This window comes from Caloenas nicobarica, chromosome 2 (assembly GCF_036013445.1).
Source record: "Caloenas nicobarica isolate bCalNic1 chromosome 2, bCalNic1.hap1, whole genome shotgun sequence".
Taxonomy (NCBI): Eukaryota; Metazoa; Chordata; class Aves; order Columbiformes; family Columbidae; genus Caloenas; species Caloenas nicobarica.
Window position 1 is genome coordinate 71,441,689 of NC_088246.1, and position 21,694 is coordinate 71,463,382.

The 21,694-nt window shown below is 41.4% G+C and overlaps 1 protein-coding gene and 1 long non-coding RNA gene across 2 annotated transcripts in view; one reads left to right on the forward strand and one right to left on the reverse strand.

Moving 5' to 3' along the window:
- Window positions 1–979: 979 nt before the first annotated feature.
- The window catches only part of CAP2 (cyclase associated actin cytoskeleton regulatory protein 2), a 68,549-nt gene continuing 47,834 nt past the window's right edge, over window positions 980–21,694 (forward strand). Inside the window, exons 1-3 of the mRNA XM_065630266.1 lie at window positions 980–1,213; window positions 12,982–13,106; window positions 16,763–16,863. Coding sequence (XP_065486338.1) covers window positions 12,983–13,106; window positions 16,763–16,863 — 225 coding nt within the window. The 5' untranslated portion in view covers window positions 980–1,213; window position 12,982. The remainder of the gene's footprint in view (window positions 1,214–12,981; window positions 13,107–16,762; window positions 16,864–21,694) is intronic.
- LOC135986309 (uncharacterized) overlaps window positions 18,450–21,694 on the reverse strand; it is a 58,224-nt gene continuing 54,979 nt past the window's right edge. Inside the window, exon 4 of the long non-coding RNA XR_010605868.1 lies at window positions 18,450–19,899. This is a non-coding gene — a long non-coding RNA (uncharacterized LOC135986309). The remainder of the gene's footprint in view (window positions 19,900–21,694) is intronic.

The following is a 21,694-nucleotide window of genomic DNA, read 5'->3' on the forward strand; positions in this document are numbered from 1 at the left end:
AAATATGACTTTCTTCAGCCCTCATTTAACTGCTGCACAATTAAAACAAATCTTTATGTTCCATATTTTTTAGTGTTGTTGTTAAACCATCAGAAATGAAACACAAAGTCTTCAAAAATAAGCTATATATTTGACAGGGAAGAGTGCTACCGATTTTCACACCACCGCATGGTTGACTTGAAAAATACATGTGGTCATTTTTATTATCACTAGCTAATGAATTATTTTTCCATTCAAGAGCAAACTGTTCCTTTAAAGGCTGTGAATTTGTGGTCTTCTCCCAAGACTCCTGTGCAGAAAGCCAGCTCATTTGACACTCGGAGGCGAAGCAGATTTCAGGTGGATGATCAGATGGCCCTTGTGGTGAAGAGCACTGCACTAATTGCAAAACACCTGGGGTAAGGACTAGTGTGAAGCCCACAGAGCCTGACAAACAAGGCCTAGGCACGAGGGTTTTGCCTGCTGGGAGAAGTCCCGATTTGCCGGGCGCACTGAATGAAGGCAGTAGCCCCACTGTGGGCCCAGTGGTTGGGCTGGTACAGTTTAGTCCAGCTCTGCATAGACAATAAACTATCTTGGCGTACGTGACTGCCCTCAGCCTCCCCTGCCGTGCGAGGGGTCTGTCGGTTTCCACACCAACCCCGCTCTCCTTTCCCAGCGTGGGCTGGGGTGCTCGCGTCCCCCTCACCCCAGCTGTGCCTGATGGGCGAGCGGGGCCGGCTGGCCTGTGGCCCTGGCTGCCCCTGGCCTGGCTGCCCCTGGCCTGGCTGCCCCTGGCCTGGCTGCCCCTGGCCTGGCTGCCCCTGGCCTGGTGCCTGCGCTTTCCCCGGCTCCTCCGCGATGCTCCACCGCTGCCATTTCCCCTCCGGCTCCCAGCCGCCGCCGAGAGCCACCTCTCCCTCTCTCTCCATTTTCACACTCCACCCACTTTTTGCTTTTCTTTCTCCATCTCTGCCACCGTCTCTCTCTCTTTCTGGACTTGTCTTTATTTGGCACTCCCGGAAGCCGCCGGGCATTTCTCTCCCTGCCTGCCCGGGCAGCTGATGTGACTGACTGACACCGGCTCCCGCTGAGGAGGAGGAGGAGAAGGAGGAGGAGGAAGGAAAGCAGCGGCGAGGGAGGGGGGAGCGAGTGGCCGGCCACGGATTTTTCATTGCAGAGAGGAGGGGAGAAAAAAAAAAAAAAAAAAAAGCCACACGGGTCATCAAAACAGGTAACTCAAGAGCAGGCAGCGGCGGGAGGGGCGGGATGCGGGGAGCAGCCCGACCTCCCCCCGGCCCCAGGCAGGCGCGGCGGTGGCGCGGAGGGGCCCGGCGGCCACAGCGGATATCTTGGGGAAGCGGGGGGATAGCGATAGGGGGGTGTCTTCGGGATGGGGCCGGGGCCTGCGGGGCGGCGGCGTCAGTGCGTGGAGCGGGAAGCGCGCTGGGCGCCATCTGGGTCAGGGCCCCGCGGGCGCGGCCCTGCCGCCCGCCCGGACCCCCGCTCTGCCCCCCCACCTCCCTCCTGCCACCTGCGCCCGGAGAGCCTCCCCCACCCCCGGGGGAGAAATGCAAAGAGCCGCGGGGGACACGTAATGGTAGCGGGGAAAAAAAAAAAAAAAAGCAAAACCAAAAAAAACCAGCGAGCAAAATACCGCAGCAGCTGAGGGATGTGCTTTGGGGCTGGAGCCGGACCTGCTCCGCCAAGCCTCTGGTCAGCGCCGGCGGCCGCCCTGACGGACTGCCTGACTGACGGACTGACTGCCTGACTGACGGACTGACTGCCTGACTGACGGACTGACTGACTGACTGACGGACTGCTTTCGGCTGTGCCGAGCAGCCCGGCTTCGCGGCAGGTTATTAAAAATGCCCTCCGCTCGTTTATGCAGACCTGTCAAGCGATGCCGATCTTGACCTCTCCTAATCAGCGTAAGATGATCTAATGTCGAGGGAGGCAGGTGGGGAGCTGGGCTGGAGCCCCCGGCCCCCCCCGCGCCTGGAGCCAGGGGTGGGGATGGGGTGGAGGTGGCTGCACAGCCGGCAGGTTTAGCCCAGAGCAAAGACTTAAAACAGCATCTTATGATTAGAGATCTGAAGACAGAATATATACCTTTGTATAAAAATGTACAAGGGATTCTGCAAATAGAAGGTGGTATTCAGAGGGGGCAGGAGGAAGGCAAGAGATGAAGAACTATGAAGCTTGAGATGCTGCGTTTTGCAATAACTTGACATCTGAAAGGAGTAACCCCCCCGCCGAGACGCAGCCGGCACAAAGCCGAGGAGAACTTGTCATGACCCCACCTAAAAATGTAAAAATCCGTCCTTTGCTTTGAGGATGGCTCTGGGTTTGTACCTCAGCATTACAGGATCAACACTGAGGATTTATATCAAGTAAAATTCAGGTTTCATAACATGTAGAGGCAGTCTTAAAAAGACCATCTGGGGAAGAAAGCTTTATTTATATGCATTACCTAAATGTGGTTGTTTTCCAATGATGGACAATGTTTTCAGAAAAAAAAAACCTACACAGAGGTCAGTCTATTAGGAAATAGTTGGAAGGAGTCTGTGTAGCGGGGGGGCTGGGTGGGATCAATACTGCACATTTTTATTAATTTATTTCTGAGCCAGGCAAAAGTGGCAATCGCTCATGGACTACCATGTTTCATTGTTCTGTGAAACTGTAATCAGGAAACTAGTCCTACTTCAGAAACATAACTTTAAAAAATATTTAGAATAGAAAAGTGGTAGATGGAAGAGTTGCAACTCAGTACTCTCAGAGCTGGCCTTTTAAGACATTACTGTGAGCCGGATATCCTAATTTTATGCCAATTTTATCTTAACATTTCCTTTTAATTGCTTATTATGCAAATGATAATAAACTTTTTTCTGATTCTGTACATTTTCAGCACAAGGCTTTCATAACGCTGATTCTATTTTGAGCAAGTTAGCACAAGAACAAAGGCAACTCACCTTCTGTAGCAAAGGCAGGCTCATAACAACAATATGGCCCTTTTTGGTCTTGGGCATAACAAAAATGCTAGTCTTCAGAATATTCTTATGATTCATTTGTGTCTTCCCCTTCAAATGAATGCTGCTCAGATGTAGAAGGTGGACAAGCACAATTCCAAATGGAATGAATAAAATATGTTTTCTCAATTAAAAAAAAATGAAGAGGATATGCATTGTTTCCTATGACAGTAGAACCAACCTATGACATGTTTTCATTATTCTTTGTCAGGTGTGGTACTCACTTTGGTGGAGAAAAAGTTCTTCTTGATACACAATAAGGAGCAAGGGGACTAAGATTACTTGTATTAAAACAACCCCCATTAGATTTTCTAATTGCAGTGTATCATTTTTATTCACCATGTAAAATACATTGGGGACTCTTAAGTTAGGGGGGAAAAAAAAAAAACAGGACTAAAACTCATAGGAATCTGAATTAGCAGGTATTGGAAAAGAAGCAGAGCACAGCAAGGAGGGCTGGAAACCAGCTGGATTGTATTCACCTCCCAGCCTGGACATTGACTTGTGACATTACCTGGAGCAAGTCAGATAATCTTCCCGTGTTTCAATCTGTGGGCTGTCAGTGACAATAACGCTGCAAGAGGTTTGGACTCTAGAGAGAAAAATGGTGAACTGCCAAATATGTTAAAGAAATGCACAAGTTTTAATATCATGTGCAACAGCAGCAATCCCAATAGTTGCAGTTGCTGCCTATTAGAACATCCGACTACTTGAAAGAGAACATTCTTTACTTATCATGCTTACTGGGGCAAAACCAAAGAAACATGTACAATAAATCAGGTATAAATTATTGCAGTTATTCAAACAGCTGTTTTATTATTAGCTAGTTAAAAGATTTTGTTCGATTAAGCACCCCTAGTATATTTAAATAATTTTAATTCCTTTCTCTAAACTTTTATGTGCTTCTTTCATAATAGGAGGAGCAATTGGGAACTTGTCATTTCCCTGAGGTACAGAATCGGCTCCAGTTGCTCACATATTTTTGAAAAACGAGTAATTTTGGCAGATATGGTTTATTGGCTCTTCAAATAAGAAATACGGTGAACTCTAAAGACTTGGCTATTCTTCGAGAGTGTCGCCTCTAGAGCTGTACCAGAATATCAACATCTTTACTGAGCAGTGTACACTGAGATGACAAAAGCACACATAAGTACAGCTGCAGCCATGGCAGAGATTCTGCTGATTCAGCTAGTTCAGCAGGGGTATGGGTTTTGGGGTCACCTCTGTGATCTTTGTCACCATGTTAGCAAGACTTTATGGCATAGACATGGCCTTAGTCCATACACATACTGGCTACTATTGTCTTGATTTCACCTGTGTCTGGAAGGTATCCTGACTATGTCAAATTTCGGGGACTTTTTGTTACCAAAAAAGGTCCCAGTGAGACTACTTTCCTGGGTATTTGCTAATAGAAATTGCTCTGTCTGACCCACAATTTTTCAGAGAACAGCAGGCTAAAGAAACAGCTTGTAAAATCCAAAATACCGGTAGTAGTATGCTGAGAATCAAAGGCTTAATGCTTTTGTAGCATACATTTAAAAAAACCCCAAACGGGTATATGCTCGAGTACATAATTGAATTGTGTCGTATTTTTCTAAGAAGATATGCTGAGATCCTATGCATTAAAGTTATGTTTTGTATTAGTTTAAATATTTAATTAATTGCTTTTTGGAAGGAATGCAAAGAATGATTTACATTTCCATGTGTAATTCGTCATTGTTTAGAGAAAAGAAACAGCAGAATAATTCACCTAACAGCTCTGGGTTCTCTAAAACAACCGTCACAGAAAAGCCTAACTTTACAAGCATTTAAGATGGGTCCAGTTTGATCTTTCTGAGCTTCACGATAGCTCACACTGAAACAGAGGAGGGATAAATAGCCAAATGTCTCAGATCTTGTAAGTGAGCAAGGTTGCATGGATTGTCATTAAAACTCAGGGCCTCTAAGTAGTAACCAGGTTATAGCAGGAAATAGAAAGGTCTTTTTTAGTAGCAGGTGGCCCATTTCATCCGGAATCAGAAGGAAAGGCACAACCCATTGCAGTGCTGCAATGTTGCAGAAACAGCGGGCTGAATTTCAGAATGGGAGATGGCGAAAGCCTTGAGTTTTTGTGATCATTATAGATCATAAACGAGCTGCAGAGCAAAGGGAGTGCTCAAAGGGCAAAAGGTTTGCTTCAGCCCCTCCTGGCTGCTGCTATGCTGGAAGAAGGGCCACAGGCTGCAGGCTGAGCAGGACAGCCACGATGAGCCTGAAACCAGCCGGCAATGAGCGCTGAGATCATAATTGCCCCAGGATGTTCTGGTAAGAGCAAGAACACTCGCTGACTTGGCTGAAGTCAAGCCCAGTTGTTCAGGCTTTGGAGTAATATGGATACGCAGGAGAAGTAGGGTGTGAAAGTGTTGTGAAGAGGGCCACAAAGTTGGTGAAGGGTTTGGAGAGGAAGCCGTACGAGGAGCATCTAAAGTCGCTGGGTTTGTTCAGCCTGGAAAAGAGGAGACTGAGGGGAGACCTCATGGGGCTGCAGCTGCCTCACAAGGGGAGGAGGAGGGGCAGGCGCTGAGCTCTTCTCTTTAGTGACCAGTGACAGAACCCGAGGGAATGGCAGGAAGATGTGCCAGGGGAGGTTTAGGTTGGACATGAGGAAAAGGTTCTTCCCCCAGAGGGTGGTGGAGCACTGGAACAGGCTCCCCAGGGAGGTGTCACGGCCCCAAGCCTGACAGTGTTCAAGAAGAGACTGGACAATGGCCTCAGACACACGGTGTGAACTGTGGGGTTGTCCTGTGCAGGGACGGGAGTTGGACTGGATGATCCTTGTGGGTCCCTTCCAACTCAGGGCATTCTATGATTCTATGAAAGGCCACCCTCTCGGCAAACAAAACCGTTACTAACCTTGGTACTGAATAACTCTAGTCTCATCTTTTCTGCAGAAGTCATTTCATAGTTTGTGGTTTTTTTACAGCTTGCAACACTATCTGCTTAGTTTTAAGTTTCCCTCTTTGCTTTTTTCCTTTCACATCCCAGAAGTACTGAAACACGCCATAAGGGTGTGTTCTTTGTGGAGTTTCCCCTTGCGGACAGTGCAAATTCAATTTGTCTGGAACCGTACCTTAAAGAATCTTACTGTTCAGTTATTATGAACTGAAATGAAGCACTTAAATAAAATCAATGCCTCGCATGCAGTGTTTTCTTGGTTCACTGAGGCAGCCTGCTTACATACAGTAATTGGACTTGTGACAGGTAATTAAATGGCTGGTAAGGCCTTTAGGATGCTTGATTACATGAAGAGCACCACACTAATACATAGTAAATGAGGTGGCTAAGAACATTGCGTTTCTGTTGATTGGAGAGACACTAAAACTCTTACACTTCATTGGAGGGAGAGAATAAAATAAAACCAAGACAAAAGACCATGAGCAGTGGTGACATAAAAGGGAGCATAAAAAGAATAGGAGAATGTACTTAGAAACTGGGTTGCCTTGGTTATTTTAAGTTAATCATGCTTACACAGACTGTCAAGTCTTGACTGCTTCAGTATATCATTAAATAATGAACTTGTTCTTTGTGATCACAAAATTGATAAGACAGTCAAAATTATTCAGCAAAGGATAGGAGCTCTTCACAGAATTTACATATAATTAGAAAGTGAACTGATATTCCAGGAGATACGAAGCACATACATTAACACATGACATATTTTAAAGAATTCATACTAAATTATCTGAGGCCTAACCACAGTCCATGCTATTATTACACTGACTTGTAGACACACAGCTTGATGTGTGCAGTTGCTCACCCATAATTATGGGACTAAATTGGGATGTGATAAGAAATCTAAAATGCGTCAACAGTCTTAGGGGTACTTGTCAAAACAGAGATTGTTTTACAAAGCAGTTTTGTAATATTTTTTCAATAGTGGGATACAAAAATGCCTCCATTCCTTTCCTGCATGTTTTTGTAGACAGCAGCCTGATCACTGAGAGAGGCAGAGAAGCAGAGGAAGAGCCAGAATGCAAACAGAAAAGTCTGCTTTCTGGTACCAACAGCATAAAGCCAGACAAAGGAAAACAAAAATAGGTTAAATGGGAGAGGTTCAACATGAACCTGCTTTTTCCTCTTCTACACAAAAATATTTTTTGCTTATAAAAAATAACAGTTTAAAAACATAGAGGGTATGCCAAAGAGAGAAGTCCAGAGATGAGAGAATTTAGGTAGCACACTCTTGTGCACAGCAATAGAGGATTCATTCATAGCATAGCAGTGGTTTTAACACATGCATTGAGCTATAGACAGAAATATTTTCTTATGAGTACACTAGAGCCAGCCAAGACTTCAAACTAACTTATCAGTCAGAATGGCACACCCATCTACAAAAAGCAGAAGTCACGCAGACATTTTTGTCTTGCTATTCCAGGTGTAACACTTGTCCATTGTAACAAAACAAAACAAGCAAACAAAAAGTTGTCAAAATTCTAATACTGTTAGATATACAAGATTCTATCTTTTCCTATGATTAAAAAAATAATAATAATTCTCTATATTTAAGCGTTGCTTCCAAAGGAGCTTGTAGTAGATCTAGGGATAAAACAAGAAAAAAAAGGTTCACCAAAGGCTCTGATTTGAACCCTGAACCATTCTCCTCACACAGGGCTTTACTGAGAGGTCTTCTGGTTTAATCCAATTTGACATCAGTTTGACAAGCCTCTGTTTACATTCCTCCAATACAGCTAATGGGAAACAAAACACCAACCATACAAGGTCATGTTTCTGTCTGTCTACCAACACACACGTTCTTCTAACCAATACTCCCTTGCTTTGCAATCTCCACCCAAAATCTTTTATGGTAGTAACCTAAACAGCTTCAGGGGCTCCTTGTTACCACTCAGGCAGCACCAGGCTGCTTCGGAGCTCTGCCTGGGAATGAGAAACCCTGAGCCCGCAGGCCAGTGGGTTTTCACTGTCTGGACCAGAATGGGGTGCAGCAGGAATTTGGGTCTGATGCCAAACGTGGCAAAATGACCACCCGCTCAACACAGCCTGGAGTTGGTCCATATGTTTGAATGGTATGTAGAGAAGTGAGCCATTTCAGGCTCAAGTCGACTTTTTTTTCAGAAATGAAGTGCCAGAAGATGCTTTTGTAATTTGAGGGGATGATCAGGAGCGTGTATGCACTTCCCCTCGCTTGATATATATTGTACAGAAAAACTCTTCGAGAACACAGTACTTTGGATCTATAAAATGTTAAAGACCGGCTCTCTGATAGTGCCAGCTGGCAATCTAGGTCTTAGTATATTTTATTTCAGATCTCAGTAGCAATTTATTAAAAGATTATGAGAGAAAGCACATGTGCAGGCTGCTATACAGTCAGTAAGACTGACATTTTCCAAGCAGTGCAGAAATGTCAAGTACAGTTAAAATGCCACATGCCTGTACTCTGTTTCAGGCACCTGCCCTTTTTTGCCATAGAGAGGAAAAGCAAAATCTGACCTGTAACATCTCAGATGATGAGCACAAGTGAGACCTGGCTTAATTTTTCACATGCAAAGTGGATTTAGAAGGACTGGTACTTAGGGGGAAAAAAACCCAAACCAAACCAAAACCAACAAACAAAAAACCCCAACAACAACAACAAAACAGGGCACTTCTTTTTCTTCTAAATTAAGAGTGCTAGGAAGTAAAACCAGCTGTGGAACTTTATACTATCTCTTGCTGGTGTTTGTCATAATAATTTAATACTTCACAGGGTGGCACCATTTCTGTGTTCAAACTTCCATTTTTACATGCCTGATACATCATTGTATGTTTATTTTTCCCCTTATGGTACTACAGGGTGTTTAAAAAAGATGGACCCAATTTCAAAGCAAATAGATATCAAATTGGGTCCATCTTTTTGAAACACCCTGTACACTGCTTTTCCCAGTGGGCTCATTATAGCTTGTTTCTTCTTGAGATAGAGCAATATGGTCCTCTGTTGTAAGTCATATACGATAACAGGAATAGTAGTTGTGTGTTTTGGCTTCCAGTTTGACTGCTATTTGGGATGAGTATGTCAGGGATTTTTCATCTACAGACAAGTTTTTTTCCCTTGGTAATAGATAAATGCTGCTTTGAGACAGCTGTAAAAATGGGGACAAAAGCAGTGATATTCTCCCAAGGCCTGCCTATAAAAAGAGATCTGCTTTTTGCTGTTCAGCGTGCCTTGTTCTACCTGGTTTTGGCTTCACTTCTTTTGGGGAAGAAACGACAGATGGTAGTATTACCACATGCCTTTAGCACTCCCCTCAAAAATATCGCTAACAGTAAACAGGGCAGATCTGTAGATCCTCCGTCTTATTTTTTGTGCACAAGAGACAGTTAACAGTGTCAACATTTAAATGAGTGTCAGTAGATGTGGGTTAACACCTTTCCTGGCTCTTGGTTGACCTTATTTTCCATGAAGGACAGTGTACTTCTCCACCAAGAGAGCAACTGGATATAGGATTACATGGAAGTCGAAGCACTGTTGGTTTTAACTCCTTACAGGTGGTCAGCATGAACTCCAGGAAAAGATACATGATTAACCCCAATAATCTGCCTGAAGATCAAGGCTTTACTTAAAATCTTAGTAGCGGTGAGATAGAGAATCTGTCTTGATATAAAAATTTGCTTTATGGGAGTGGAAGCACCCCATAGATGTATTTACATCCTCTTTACTTTTCATTAACATGCAAATATTTTATTTGGCACTGTAAGTAGAGTCTTATTGTTTATTTATAATATAAGCTCTGATGCTATATTGCACAGACAGTATCTTCAGAGATTCAAACTGTTCCATTTGTGTTCTGACTCCTTTTGAGCTGCAGCTTTGCGATGTTAGTTTGACCATGCAGGGTGCAGTGTGGAATGATAAGTAATCAGATGAACAGCTGAATATAGGCCAAGAAAAATCCTGAAGGTTGTCATAGTATGAGCTAAATACGTGAATCCCTAAATATAGGCAAAGATGTCAATGTGTAGACTGAGAACGGATGAAGAGAGTTGCCATGTTATTGCTTGGTGGAGTCTTCACTTCAGAACAGTAACATTAATTCCAGCCTTGTTCGAAGATAGATAGCCAGTCAACTGATGGCGAAGTGTAGTGTAAATGTAAGGTTATTACATATACAACTGATTTGCTCTTGTAGTGTAATGGCAAAGTATACTTGCACTTTACTCATACATGATGGATCCCTGTGTATATACTTATGTGCACGCATATATCTAAATATAGATACAAATACTATGTAGTCGTGAATATATAAGTACACAGATAAAAAGGTAGGTTCAGTGTAAAGATAATGAATGAGGAGTTCATAAGTGTAATATTCCTTATAAAAACAATGAAAACCTGGCATCCCTAATTTGATGGTTAAAACAGTTCCTGCATCTATCTAACAAGGCTATAACGATATATTATTCTGTGATTGCCTCACTGGTGATAGCTGATTTTTGAAGAACAACATTGTAGTTCTCTACCTAATAGGAGCAGAATAAAGCCATGAAGAATATAGCGAGCAAAAGACTGTGTTGCAGTTGGAAAGTGTTGCATTAAAATGTTTGTAGAGTTATTGAGTTGGGTTGTTCCCTTGATAACACTGTAATGCATATGCTTAGTATCTTACAGAGGGCAATTTGTTGGGTAGAACATTACGAGTCTGATCACCTCTGTTCATTTGTGAGGCTTCTTAGACCTCAAAGTGCGTGCATCTGGTTTGTAGTCAAACAATTGGGTCCTTCCACAGCCAAAATCAGACTGAAGAGGTCAACAAATAACAAGCCTTCAAAAGAAATCTGTATGTGTCATCAAGGAAGATTTTAAGTCAAAGGAAAAAAAACCCAAACCTACCAGACTGTATCTTCAAATAAAGACAAACAGTAACTATACTGGAAATATACTTTAAAATACTGATTAAATGAGTTGACTGTTAGTATGCCATATTAGACCAGCCTAACTTTAGACTGGTTTAAAACACAACTTTTAAAACAGACACCGTTCTAGGCTTTTATGTAGCAGGGTAAAATGCAAAAAGAATGTGTCCATGATATTTTTGAGGATTAACAGTGCTTTGTTTTAAGAAAATGTTTAATATTCTTACAAAAATTTGCAGATTCCAGAAGCTCTCCTGATACCTTCATCTCATTGCTGCAGAGATGCTTGTAACCTTACAAAAAGTTTAGCTTTTTTTTAATTAATTGATTTTTCAAGCAGAATAGTGTGCATTTGCAGCATAGGCAGAGAGCCCCCCTGAATTTTGACAGTGTTTATATGCAAACTGTCCAATGTCATCCTCTGTTGGGGGTTTGCTTTTTTATTTAATGTAAATAGGAAAAGCCCATAAACTCCAGGCAAAACTTTCTCATGAGAATGGTTCTCCCCAGTGTTTCTCACTGTAAAGTCTTCTGCTTCACTTTTAGGTCAAACACAAACCTCATTATATTTATAGGGTAAAGTCTGAAGGTCCCCCCTTGTTTGACAGGCAGGATGACTCGGCACAAGAGCTCTGCGTGTGTTTCCACTGTCCTAGTAGCTAATCTGCTCTCGCGCTTAAATTTTAAGAAGAAAAACACTTATTATTTTTATTCATAAGAAATATTCATAATAATTTGTAAATCAAACCTTCTTTCCATGTTACTTTACTTTTTAATGATAACATTGAGACATTCTCCCTCAGATAGGGGACGCTGAAGCAGGGTTCTTTGTTTTGGTTGCCCACGTTGCACAGCATTGCGGAGTTTATTGGAATCTCCTGTTGCACTTCGGTATCTGTGAAATACTAGCCCTTTTAGCAGGCTGTTCATTAGGAACTAATACACATATATTCCAAGTATGCCTAACCTTTCTGGAGCTGGAGGATCATGTCAATCAAGAGCCATAGATCACTCCCCCCACACACACCCCCCTTACTGTATGTCGCTTAGCAGAATAAAACACTCACAACCTTTAAGTGAGGAAAGTGTACATTAAACTTGTTATATTGATAGGGGATTTAAACATAGCTTTGTCTTTGCTTATATAACTGTTTCTCAGTCTGAGGTGTGTGTAGCGCCGTGTTCCCTGAAACATTGGCCAGTATTCAAAAATGTCAATGCCTACACTTCCTTACGTGTAGGGAAGCAGATAATCACATTATGGGGAAAGAAGGTAATGTTTGAGTTGTCAAAAATTTAACCTAATTGCTATTTCATTTTAAATCAAAAGCACTGTAGCAGTACTGCACAAACAGGCCCCTAGATTTATTTTTTTCCTTCCAAAGGTTAATTATTGCTTGATCTAAAAGCTTGGGAAACCCTGATTCACATCAGGTACTTTTGTAAGAAAAAAAAAAGTAATGGGAAATCATATCAGAAGAATAAACAGAAGACCTTCTTGGCTTCTTGTGTAGTCTTCAATAAAGTAGCTCAGTCTTACTACAAAGTATAAAAGGCTAAGGCAAATTTCAGAATGTACCTTTTCAAAAATCAGGAGGTATACATTTAAAGTCTGGCTTTCAGTCAAGTATTAATTGGGTCTGTACTTCTGCTTCTGTAAATGGCTGATGCAAATTATTATAGGCATAAATTTTTACCAATTACATTTACAAGTATTTCAGTCTTCTCAATATCTGATTGGGAGCATACGCATATACTTCTGATAAATTGTCTGCATATAGTCTTTCCAAAGCCATGCTAGCAGTGATTTGAATCTGCTGTTTACAAGGAAAAAACAGGGCTGAGTGCTGATCATATTCCCTGTTTGACAAAGCAGCAAGTTACCGTATGTCAGCTGCTGCACTGCAACTGCTTATATGCCAGAAAGACAATACCTAAATATAAGAGTTTTACCATAAAAGCTGATAAAAGATAAAGGCACGAGATGAACAGAAGATGAACATGAACACGAGATGAACATGAAGTGAAGTATGGGCTTTACTCAGAGGGGTCTAACACCGTTTCTGTCCTTAATGATTTTTTTCAGAATGGCAGAGAATCATGGTTTGATGGAGAGACTGGAGAAAGCAGTGACTCGACTTGAATCATTATTTTCAGATTCACACAGATCTGGTGGAATGGAGTGTGATGCCATCAATGGAGTCAATGGAAGTAAGTCTGGGGTTTTTTTAAGTACCATCTCCGTTATTAAAAAAATTCAAGTAGCACACATGTTCATCTTCTAAGAGGGAGTGCAATCCCACCCCTTATGAATTCTGTATCTAGAGAAAGTAGGATTTTAAAAAATGAATTTAGAAATGTCGTGTGACAAGCTTAGTTGTAAGCATAATTATAAATCAATATAGCCTAGAAAAATCAAGATTTGACTAGTCTCTTAAATATACTGTTCATACTGTTCAAGCCGTATCGCTCTTTCCATTTTAGCATTTATATTGTTGCAGATAACTCACCAGATGAAAATGTCTGCTCGAGCCCAATTAGCAGAAATAGTGAGACATACCCAAAATTTACATCATAAATTTACTCCTGAAGAAGTCAGAAATTTAAACATCGAGTTTATTTGCCAGGTCTCCGAATTTCATGGTGTGGGCCTACTTCATTCAGTTGTTTAATATCCTTAATCAAATACGAGTTTGTTCATAAGCATTTGCTTACTAAGGGCTGCCACACATCCACGGCCTTACGTTGTTATCTCTTGAGCTCTCCCTTCTCAAGCGGATCTCCAAAGCACCACATTGGAGAATACACAAAAAGAAGCCTGTCTTCACTTATTCACATAATATGACCAAATCTTATTTTTTCGCTCCTTAATTTTCTTGTTGTTCTTGAAATGTACAGGGTACATAACCTTATATATGTGGCAGTTCTAATGTTGATTGAATAGAGGTGCCCTTTCCTTTCTCCAGAGCTTGTTTTTTCACCCAGAACCCTGACAAATATCCCTTTGTTAGCTTCATGTCCTTTGCTTTCTGTATTCCTTGGCCCTTTTCCTGCACATCCCAGCACGGACTCAGTCGCTGCACAGAAGCTTCAGAACCAGCAGAAAGCTGCGGGCAGCCTCCTCACTGCCACAGGAGCAAGTCAGCGTATGTCAGCTGCTTTATTGGCCCTGTATGCCGGCCCTTCTCCACAACGCATCTGAGGGACCTTCCCCACAGCCATGGATGCCGTGGGCCCCCACGCTGGCAGCTGCTGTGCAGCAGCTGACTGAGAGCAGCGTGTTTTTATGGCAGGAAGGGAGCGTCTTCCAGCAGGCTGCCGTGGCAGATGAGTTTGCCAGTCACAGGGAGCTTCAGGAATAACATGCCTACAGTCCGGAGAAAACTTAGACAGCCAGCAAACTGTAGGAAAGTCATGGAGAAACATGATCATGTACAAATTGACAAATAAATTACTACTGCGGAATCTACATTTTTAAAAAATACAGGCTTCAATCCTATAATGAATCAATTTAGGTGAATCTCTGTATTAATCCAGATCTCAGTATTGCAGAACCAGGGCGGCTTTCAGAAGGGGAGATGAACCCACCATGTGAGGTACTTCCATGACAACTGCTGTACCCATGGCCTGACCTCAGAGCTCAGGCAGGTGAAAAGATTCACCCCCCGGGGAAGCAGAGCCTTAAAACCCCAACAGATCCCTAGAAGAAACCAGCTAACAGACCTGGTCGGAGTGAGATGATAAAATGCACCCGCAGGGAGGCTGCAGCAAGAAGCTGAGCTGAGCCGTGGGGCACTTTGCCAGCCTGCGCCACATCTCCCAGCGGAGCTGTCTCACACGGGGACTCAGGAATTTTCTTTTGCCTGATGCGGTTAGGAAAATCTGTACCAGATCTTCAGTTTGGGTGACTGATACACCTGTAGTGCCACAAGCATCGTTCTGTGCCTGTGGTTTTGTGCTCATGCAGAGGTTCACTTAACCTGCACAGCAACTGCAGAGTTGACGGTCTTACAGAATAGGTCTCTTTTTTTTTTCTTTTCTCCTTTAAAACTGACACTCAGCCAGACTGTCACCTTTTTTAAGTCTCTAGTGGAAATGGAGATATATTGCTTTCTTCTACCATGACCCTCTCCCCTGAAAGACCATTCCATAATTAGAGTTATTACAAAAAAATAACCTTGACTTTTCAATTAATACTTTTTCAGAAACAACAAAATATTTAGGAGGATGGGAGAACTGTACCTTTACCGTTTTCCTAAATGGCATTACAACAGCAGGATTACAAACAAATCATTCAGTTGCTCTTCAGAGCCCATAGCAAAATCTAGTCAATGTTCCTGGGTGTTAGATGTATTGAATAGTGAAAAATAGCATAGTTGCCTTCTAGTTTTGCATAAGACAATTGCCATTTGGTGAACTGCTATTTAAAACTCTGATCTAAAGTAAAAGGTTACAATGATTCTCTTGGAGACATACACAGATTTTGACAAAGAACATAAATGGGCTTTGCAAAGCAAAACAACTAAAACCTTTTGTACACTAGGTCATTTGAGGGGTTTACACACAAACACTCAATATGGAAGAAGGCCCAGAAATTCCTCAGAATTAAAGGTGAGTGACATCAAGAGCACAAAAGAGGCCTCGAAATCCTGCCTAGCTGGCCAACTACATTTTTTTTTTTCACACAGGCCATTGCAAACTCCCACTGCCGGGCCCTTTCTTTTTTTCTGTCAAGGAGCCAGATGACTCTTGTGGAATAAAAAGTGCTTTCAAGATTATGAATTTGGACACAATTGTCATATAGTACTAAAAGGTTAAAGCAAACTCTAGGGAAAGCCTGGTACCACTTCAGAGAAATCTTCAGGCTTCGTTAATGAGGGAGAGAGGCTGGGAAGAATTTTAACCTTGGTCTCTCAGATCCTACAGATGCCATAAATTCACATGTGTGTTGCTCATGTTTGGACCTGGCAAAGGTTCTGAGGCATAGATGAGCCATGAGGATATGTCAGGGAGTAAAGGGAGGGCTGGAAAGCATCCAAGGAAAGATTACTTTTGCTGTTTTAAAAGGTGCCATATAGAGCCATTTAGAAGCCAGGTGCATGAGAACCTGAGTCTAATCTGCACTTTCTGATTGTCCACTTTATCAGGAAACTGCTCTGTATACCATATAGAAAATAGCATTTTTATTCCTCTGTTAGAATGTGTAGCATATATAGTCAATGGGATGTGTCATCTAGAAGGCTCATTTGAGCTTTCGTTATCCAGCGGCAGTTTTGCAAGGTCAGACAACAAAATAAGGAGATTACAAAGCTACATCTCACTGCATAAATCCACTGTCAACAGATTCTAAGACTGTATCTTACTGGAAACTGAATTGCTTGTTATTAAAAGCCACCAAACAATACTAAGATCTTCAGGAATGGGTAGGTTGTATAAAAATAGTTGTTCAGTACAGTGCAGATTCTTTTTAGGGGATATTTGTTTTATGAACAACGGTAGAATTTTATTAAGACAATAATGCTTATCAGGCCACTAGGCCTTTGAAGGGCCAAGAAATGTTTATTTTAGCAACTGTTATTCTAAGACAAATGAGAGTTCCCACTACTTTATAAATTCTCTTCATGTTCCTAGCCAAGTTCTAGCAGATCAGTTTTGGGTTTTTTTTTTCTTTCTAGAAAAACTTCTAGGAAAAAAAAATCATTATACATCCTTTTTCACTGATTTCACAAATCAATGAGTACGGGAGAAACTGAGTTACAGCAATTTCCCCTGTTTCTATGGTATTTCTTCTCCATCTGCTACAAAAGAATATCCTATGCATTATGTACTTTATGAACCCATTATAATGGAATGCTCTTCTTCTATAGGCATAGCACCATATGTTGAAGCCTTTGACAGGCTGCTGAATGGAAGTGTTGCTGAGTTTCTCAGGTACAGCAAGATTCTTGAAGGTGACGTGAAGACGCATGTGAGTATTTACACAGATCTCCTCCTCATGTTATAAGCGCACAAGTCTTGGAATCTGTATGATCAGCCTTGACTGCTGAGTAGAGGAGAATCTTAGTAGTAGTACTCTGAATTATTAGTTCTTGGAGTGGCAGTAAGCTGGCATAATACACTGAGGACAGTTGGCTCAGGAAAGGCAGAAGGTTGTATGAATTCAAGAGAAGAGACTGTTCCTCTTCTACAGCACTAAAGGTTGAAGACCGTAGTATGCAAAATATATAAAGATTCTCGGTCACAAGCAATTTGAATTGTCCTGTTGGCTGCTGAGCCCTTTGCATAACAGGAACGCAATGAAGAACAAGGAGCAACAAATGAGTAGCAAACAGTAATAAATAGCAGTGATAACTTCTTGTAGTTGTCTTCTAAACACATATATCATCATCACAGTTAATGTAGAGAATTTGTTCTTTTGTTTGTTTTTATTACTCACATCTCTTTCGTTTGGAACACCATAGCAAACTAAAAAATGAGTAAGTCAGACATTTAAATGACCCTTTTTTACCATGTGTCATAACAAGTAAATACTACGCTATCATTTTCATTATGAAATTCTTTTGTAACCTTAGTATCTTGTGATCAGAGCTCGTTTGTTTAATTCTATTTTCTAAGCCTGTCTTCTCTAAAACTGGTGGTGATAAAATGACAAAATATGGACTCATCAACAGCTTACCAATACAGATTTTGAAACAAACAAAACAAAACAAAAAACTACACACGAAAGAGCCAGGATCAGTTTGAGCTGGATGTGCAGGAGCGTGAAGCCTTTGGCTTTTCCTAGGAGATCCATTCCATCAGGCCTTTCTCCATGTGTTTCCGAATTCACTGCAGCACCTGCTCCACATAACAAACACTGTAGCCAGAAAAACATGCAGTCCTACAGGCTACTGGGATTTATGCTGCAAGGCCAGCATAAATATTTTGCAAGACAGCCAGAGTAACCGGTCTACTAACAGGGCAAGAACTCTCGGATTATTCTGTGAACTGTGTTTTCTCTGTGGTGTTATATGCTCTTGTTGGTAGAGTAGGGTTTCTGACCTAGATAGGCCTAGAAAACTGGAAGGAGTAAGGAGATGGGGCAGTTCTAGATGATCTTTGTGTTTCTGAGAAAATGCTGCACTTCCTTTTTATTTGAAAAAGCCTTTTCATCTGAACATTTATACTGTAAGCTACTATATGTGTATTTTGTTCTTAAAAGAAATTAGGGAAAAATCAATAAAGTGAGGGGTGAGGGGGAATTATCCACCTAACTAAGCAGAGAATTGCTCCCTAGAAAGGATCTGTTCTAGCTTGGGTCATTACGTTCATTAGACACCATTATTTTGCAGTTGATTTTGCAACAGTCTAGATCTGAGAGATACAGAATTAGCCTTAGTACCAACACTAAGCAGAGAAGAAAATGGCATTTAACATTCTAAATGACTAAAACGTTTTTAATATACACTATCTGTAAATGTTTAAATCAGTAAGTGTATTAATTTATACATTTATCATTATTTGAGACTCATAAGCGAATCCATATAAAAGATTATTAATAATGTATCTGCCAAGTCTATGGATAGTCCCTAGCATATTGTTGATTATAGTGTAATGCAAACTGTGCTAAGGAGTATTTGTTAGGACTGTGAGATTAGACATAAACAACTTCCCTTACATAAAGAAATTAGTGATCCTCATTGCAGCCTATTAAATATTCTGAAATCTCAGATTCTGAATTTACAACATGAAGCAGACTGTGGTTGCCTTATGCTCATGCTTATCACTGAAGCAACATCTGTGCTTTACCTTAACAAGTGGAACAAGGAGTATTTTTCTTCTGGGTGTCTTATAGACCATGTGTCCTCAGCATTATACTTGCAGCTGCTGTGTCTTTCACATAATAACTGAGGGGAAGGTTGTATTTTATTTCAAAAAACACCTGTTGCCTAGAAAAACCTCACATACCTGACTGACCAGAATGGTAATATGAGAGAAAGAGAAACTTCATATTATGCTAAAGAAATGAGGGATTTAACATGATGTGTTTTGTGCTGATTGCTCTAAGGATTGTGTGGCTTGTGTTTCTGGCGAAAGGAAGAATACAGCCATAACTAATATCTGTTGGGGAGCCTCATTCCTAGTTTTTCAGCGTGCTGTACTCTAAATAGTCTATTGAAAGGGAACAAAAGAAAGAAAGAAAAAAAAAAAACAATCGCTGGCTCCTGGCTCTGTTAAACACAGCAGCACAGTGGATTTTACAAAGATTAGTTTATCAAAGAAGAGTTCTGCTTAGACTCAATCTTGAGAGCAGCAAATTTCTCATTCAAATTACAGTACATGCAGTGGTGAATCTCTGAAGTCAACTGCATCAAAGAAGCTAACCACTTTTTAAAAGACAGACAGAGAGAATGGCTAGGGTTTTTACTTAGTCTATTCGAAACAAATTATCCCAAACAGCTGAGATGAAATCCTTTTCCTGTCCTGTCACTGCAGAATAAAAATCTGGTGATTATATGGATATTTCTATGAAATACAAAGTCCCCTACAGGCACAGATTTTATGAAACCACTTTTCGCTGTCCATGTCATAACTATAGAACACGTGAAGTCAGTGAAAGAGTAAGTGTGGCCAGGACTGCTGCCAACCATATGTTTGGCCTGAAATACCAGTGTCTTGGAGGCTGTCACCAGCTATTACAGTTTATAACAGCTCTGAAGCTGGCTTGCCATGTGTGCCAACACTGAACCATTCTTCTGTCAGAATGAGGGAAATTCAAAAGCATATAAAACAGACTGTGGGTCTCTAGCATGGGCAGTTCTCTTACGCCCAGCCCATAGGATAGCACTGGCTGACTGATGGATCACTGAGATGTGATGTGAGTTCCATCACTTTGCCCAGGTGCACCCACCACTGCGGGAGGTGTGCCGAGGATGAGAAAGAGCTGCTTGTGGAAGACACGGTCTGCCTTCAGGTTGTGCCTCTGTGAGGAAGCTGGTCAGGCAGGTTTGATGTGCTCTTCGGCCTGTCAAAGCAAAGCAAGAAAGGTTTTAGAAGGCCAAGAAGCAGGTTTTTGTGATGTGTTTATTATGAGCTTCTTCACATTGTTTTTGTTTATGCGATATCTCAAGTGGTGGAATACTTCGGCTTGAGTTTGAATAATGTACCAGATGAGACATCATGATAAGAAGAGAATGTACTAGTTCTACAAGAGGACAGATAATATAAAATTTCCATATTTTAGTATTTTCTTGAAAGAACAGATTGTCTGAGTGATTCAGTTATGTTCCCTCTTCTTTCATCCAAGCTATTTAGCTTGGAAAGGAAAACTATAGAAATATGGATGCCTTTTCCCACCTCTCTTCCATCCACTTCCAGATGCTGAAATGCAGAGCTCAGGCAGACAACCAACTACATTGTGGGTTTGGAGCACTCAGAATTAAAAAGGCTTTCGGTTAGCTTTCTACTTACTGAGAGAGAGTTTAGATACAATTCATTACATGTATGACTACTTGAACAAGCTGGCACGGAGCAGCAATTCACATTATGCAGTCTGCAGGGGTTCTCTGTGTGCTGGCACCGATTTGTTACCATCTAGAGCAGGGGAAGGAACATTCACCCCACAGACATTGTTCATATGTATATACCCACAGAGTTTCTTTTCATTATCTATTACATGAAAGCAATGTCATTCTCCTCCTCCAAGCATAGTCCATGTAAATATAGGCAGACAACTGAAAGCAGGAGTTACCTTTTATGAGGTATATACACCCTTGGCAAAGCACAGCTCTGGTTTGGCCTGTCAGTGAAGTTAAAAAATCCTAGCTTCCTCAATTTTTCCAAAGAGTAGTTATTACACATGAAATAGCTGTATCTTGTATTTTCTTGTGAGCGATGTTGAAGAATTAGTCAATGACTTCCATGGCCCTGAACTTTGAACAGGATGTGCTGCTGTCTGCAATACACCAAAACCCACTTTTGCACTTTATCTTACCTAATCTAAACACAGACTATCAAACCCATTATTTGACTGATTCCTCATGAACAAGGCAATTTGCTTACAGGGCAACAGAATGCACAAGTGTATTCTCGTGTTCATCTTTTGTGCTCAGAGGCTGTGCGGTTTTAGGCATTGTGTTGAAAGTTGAATTAGAGCTCAGAAAGGAGGATGATGTCAACGTGCCCAAAGAGAAGCTTGCTGTCAGGCTGCCTTTGCATTTCTATGATAGGTATTTTCTGCTACATGAAATAAACACCAAACCAAGTAGCTACCACAGGACTGGGAAAAACAGAATACATACAAAAGAATAAAAAGACAAACATTTTTATACCATACAAGATGCACTCAGCTGAAAGAAAGCGACTAAGTGTAGAAAACAGTACTGCTATCCACCAAAAGTTAAAAAAAAAAAAGCAAGTAATCATGATCCAAAAAAAGCAGCCTTAAATCTATCAATATTAAAGTTGATTTTGTAATGCTAACTCAGCTATATTTCTCACTCTGTATGTGCACTACAAGATATTTCATAACATAAAGAACGTTCACTTTAATATGACAAGAAAGATGGAAATGCAATATACACAGTGTAGCTGAGTGCCTAACCCAGAAAAAAGTATCATTTTTAGGAGCTTTACAACTTTGGATTGCTCTGTTGCAAAGGACGACTTCACTCGTGGCCTAGGCATTGGGTCTGGCTTTCGAAACAAGCAGGATTTATTGGGTCATTTATTGGTGTGCAGACGTGGTTGCACCTGACCATTAAAACACCTGGTCGGGAATAGAGATGGCTCCCGAGCATGAAGAACCTGCTCATTGTGAG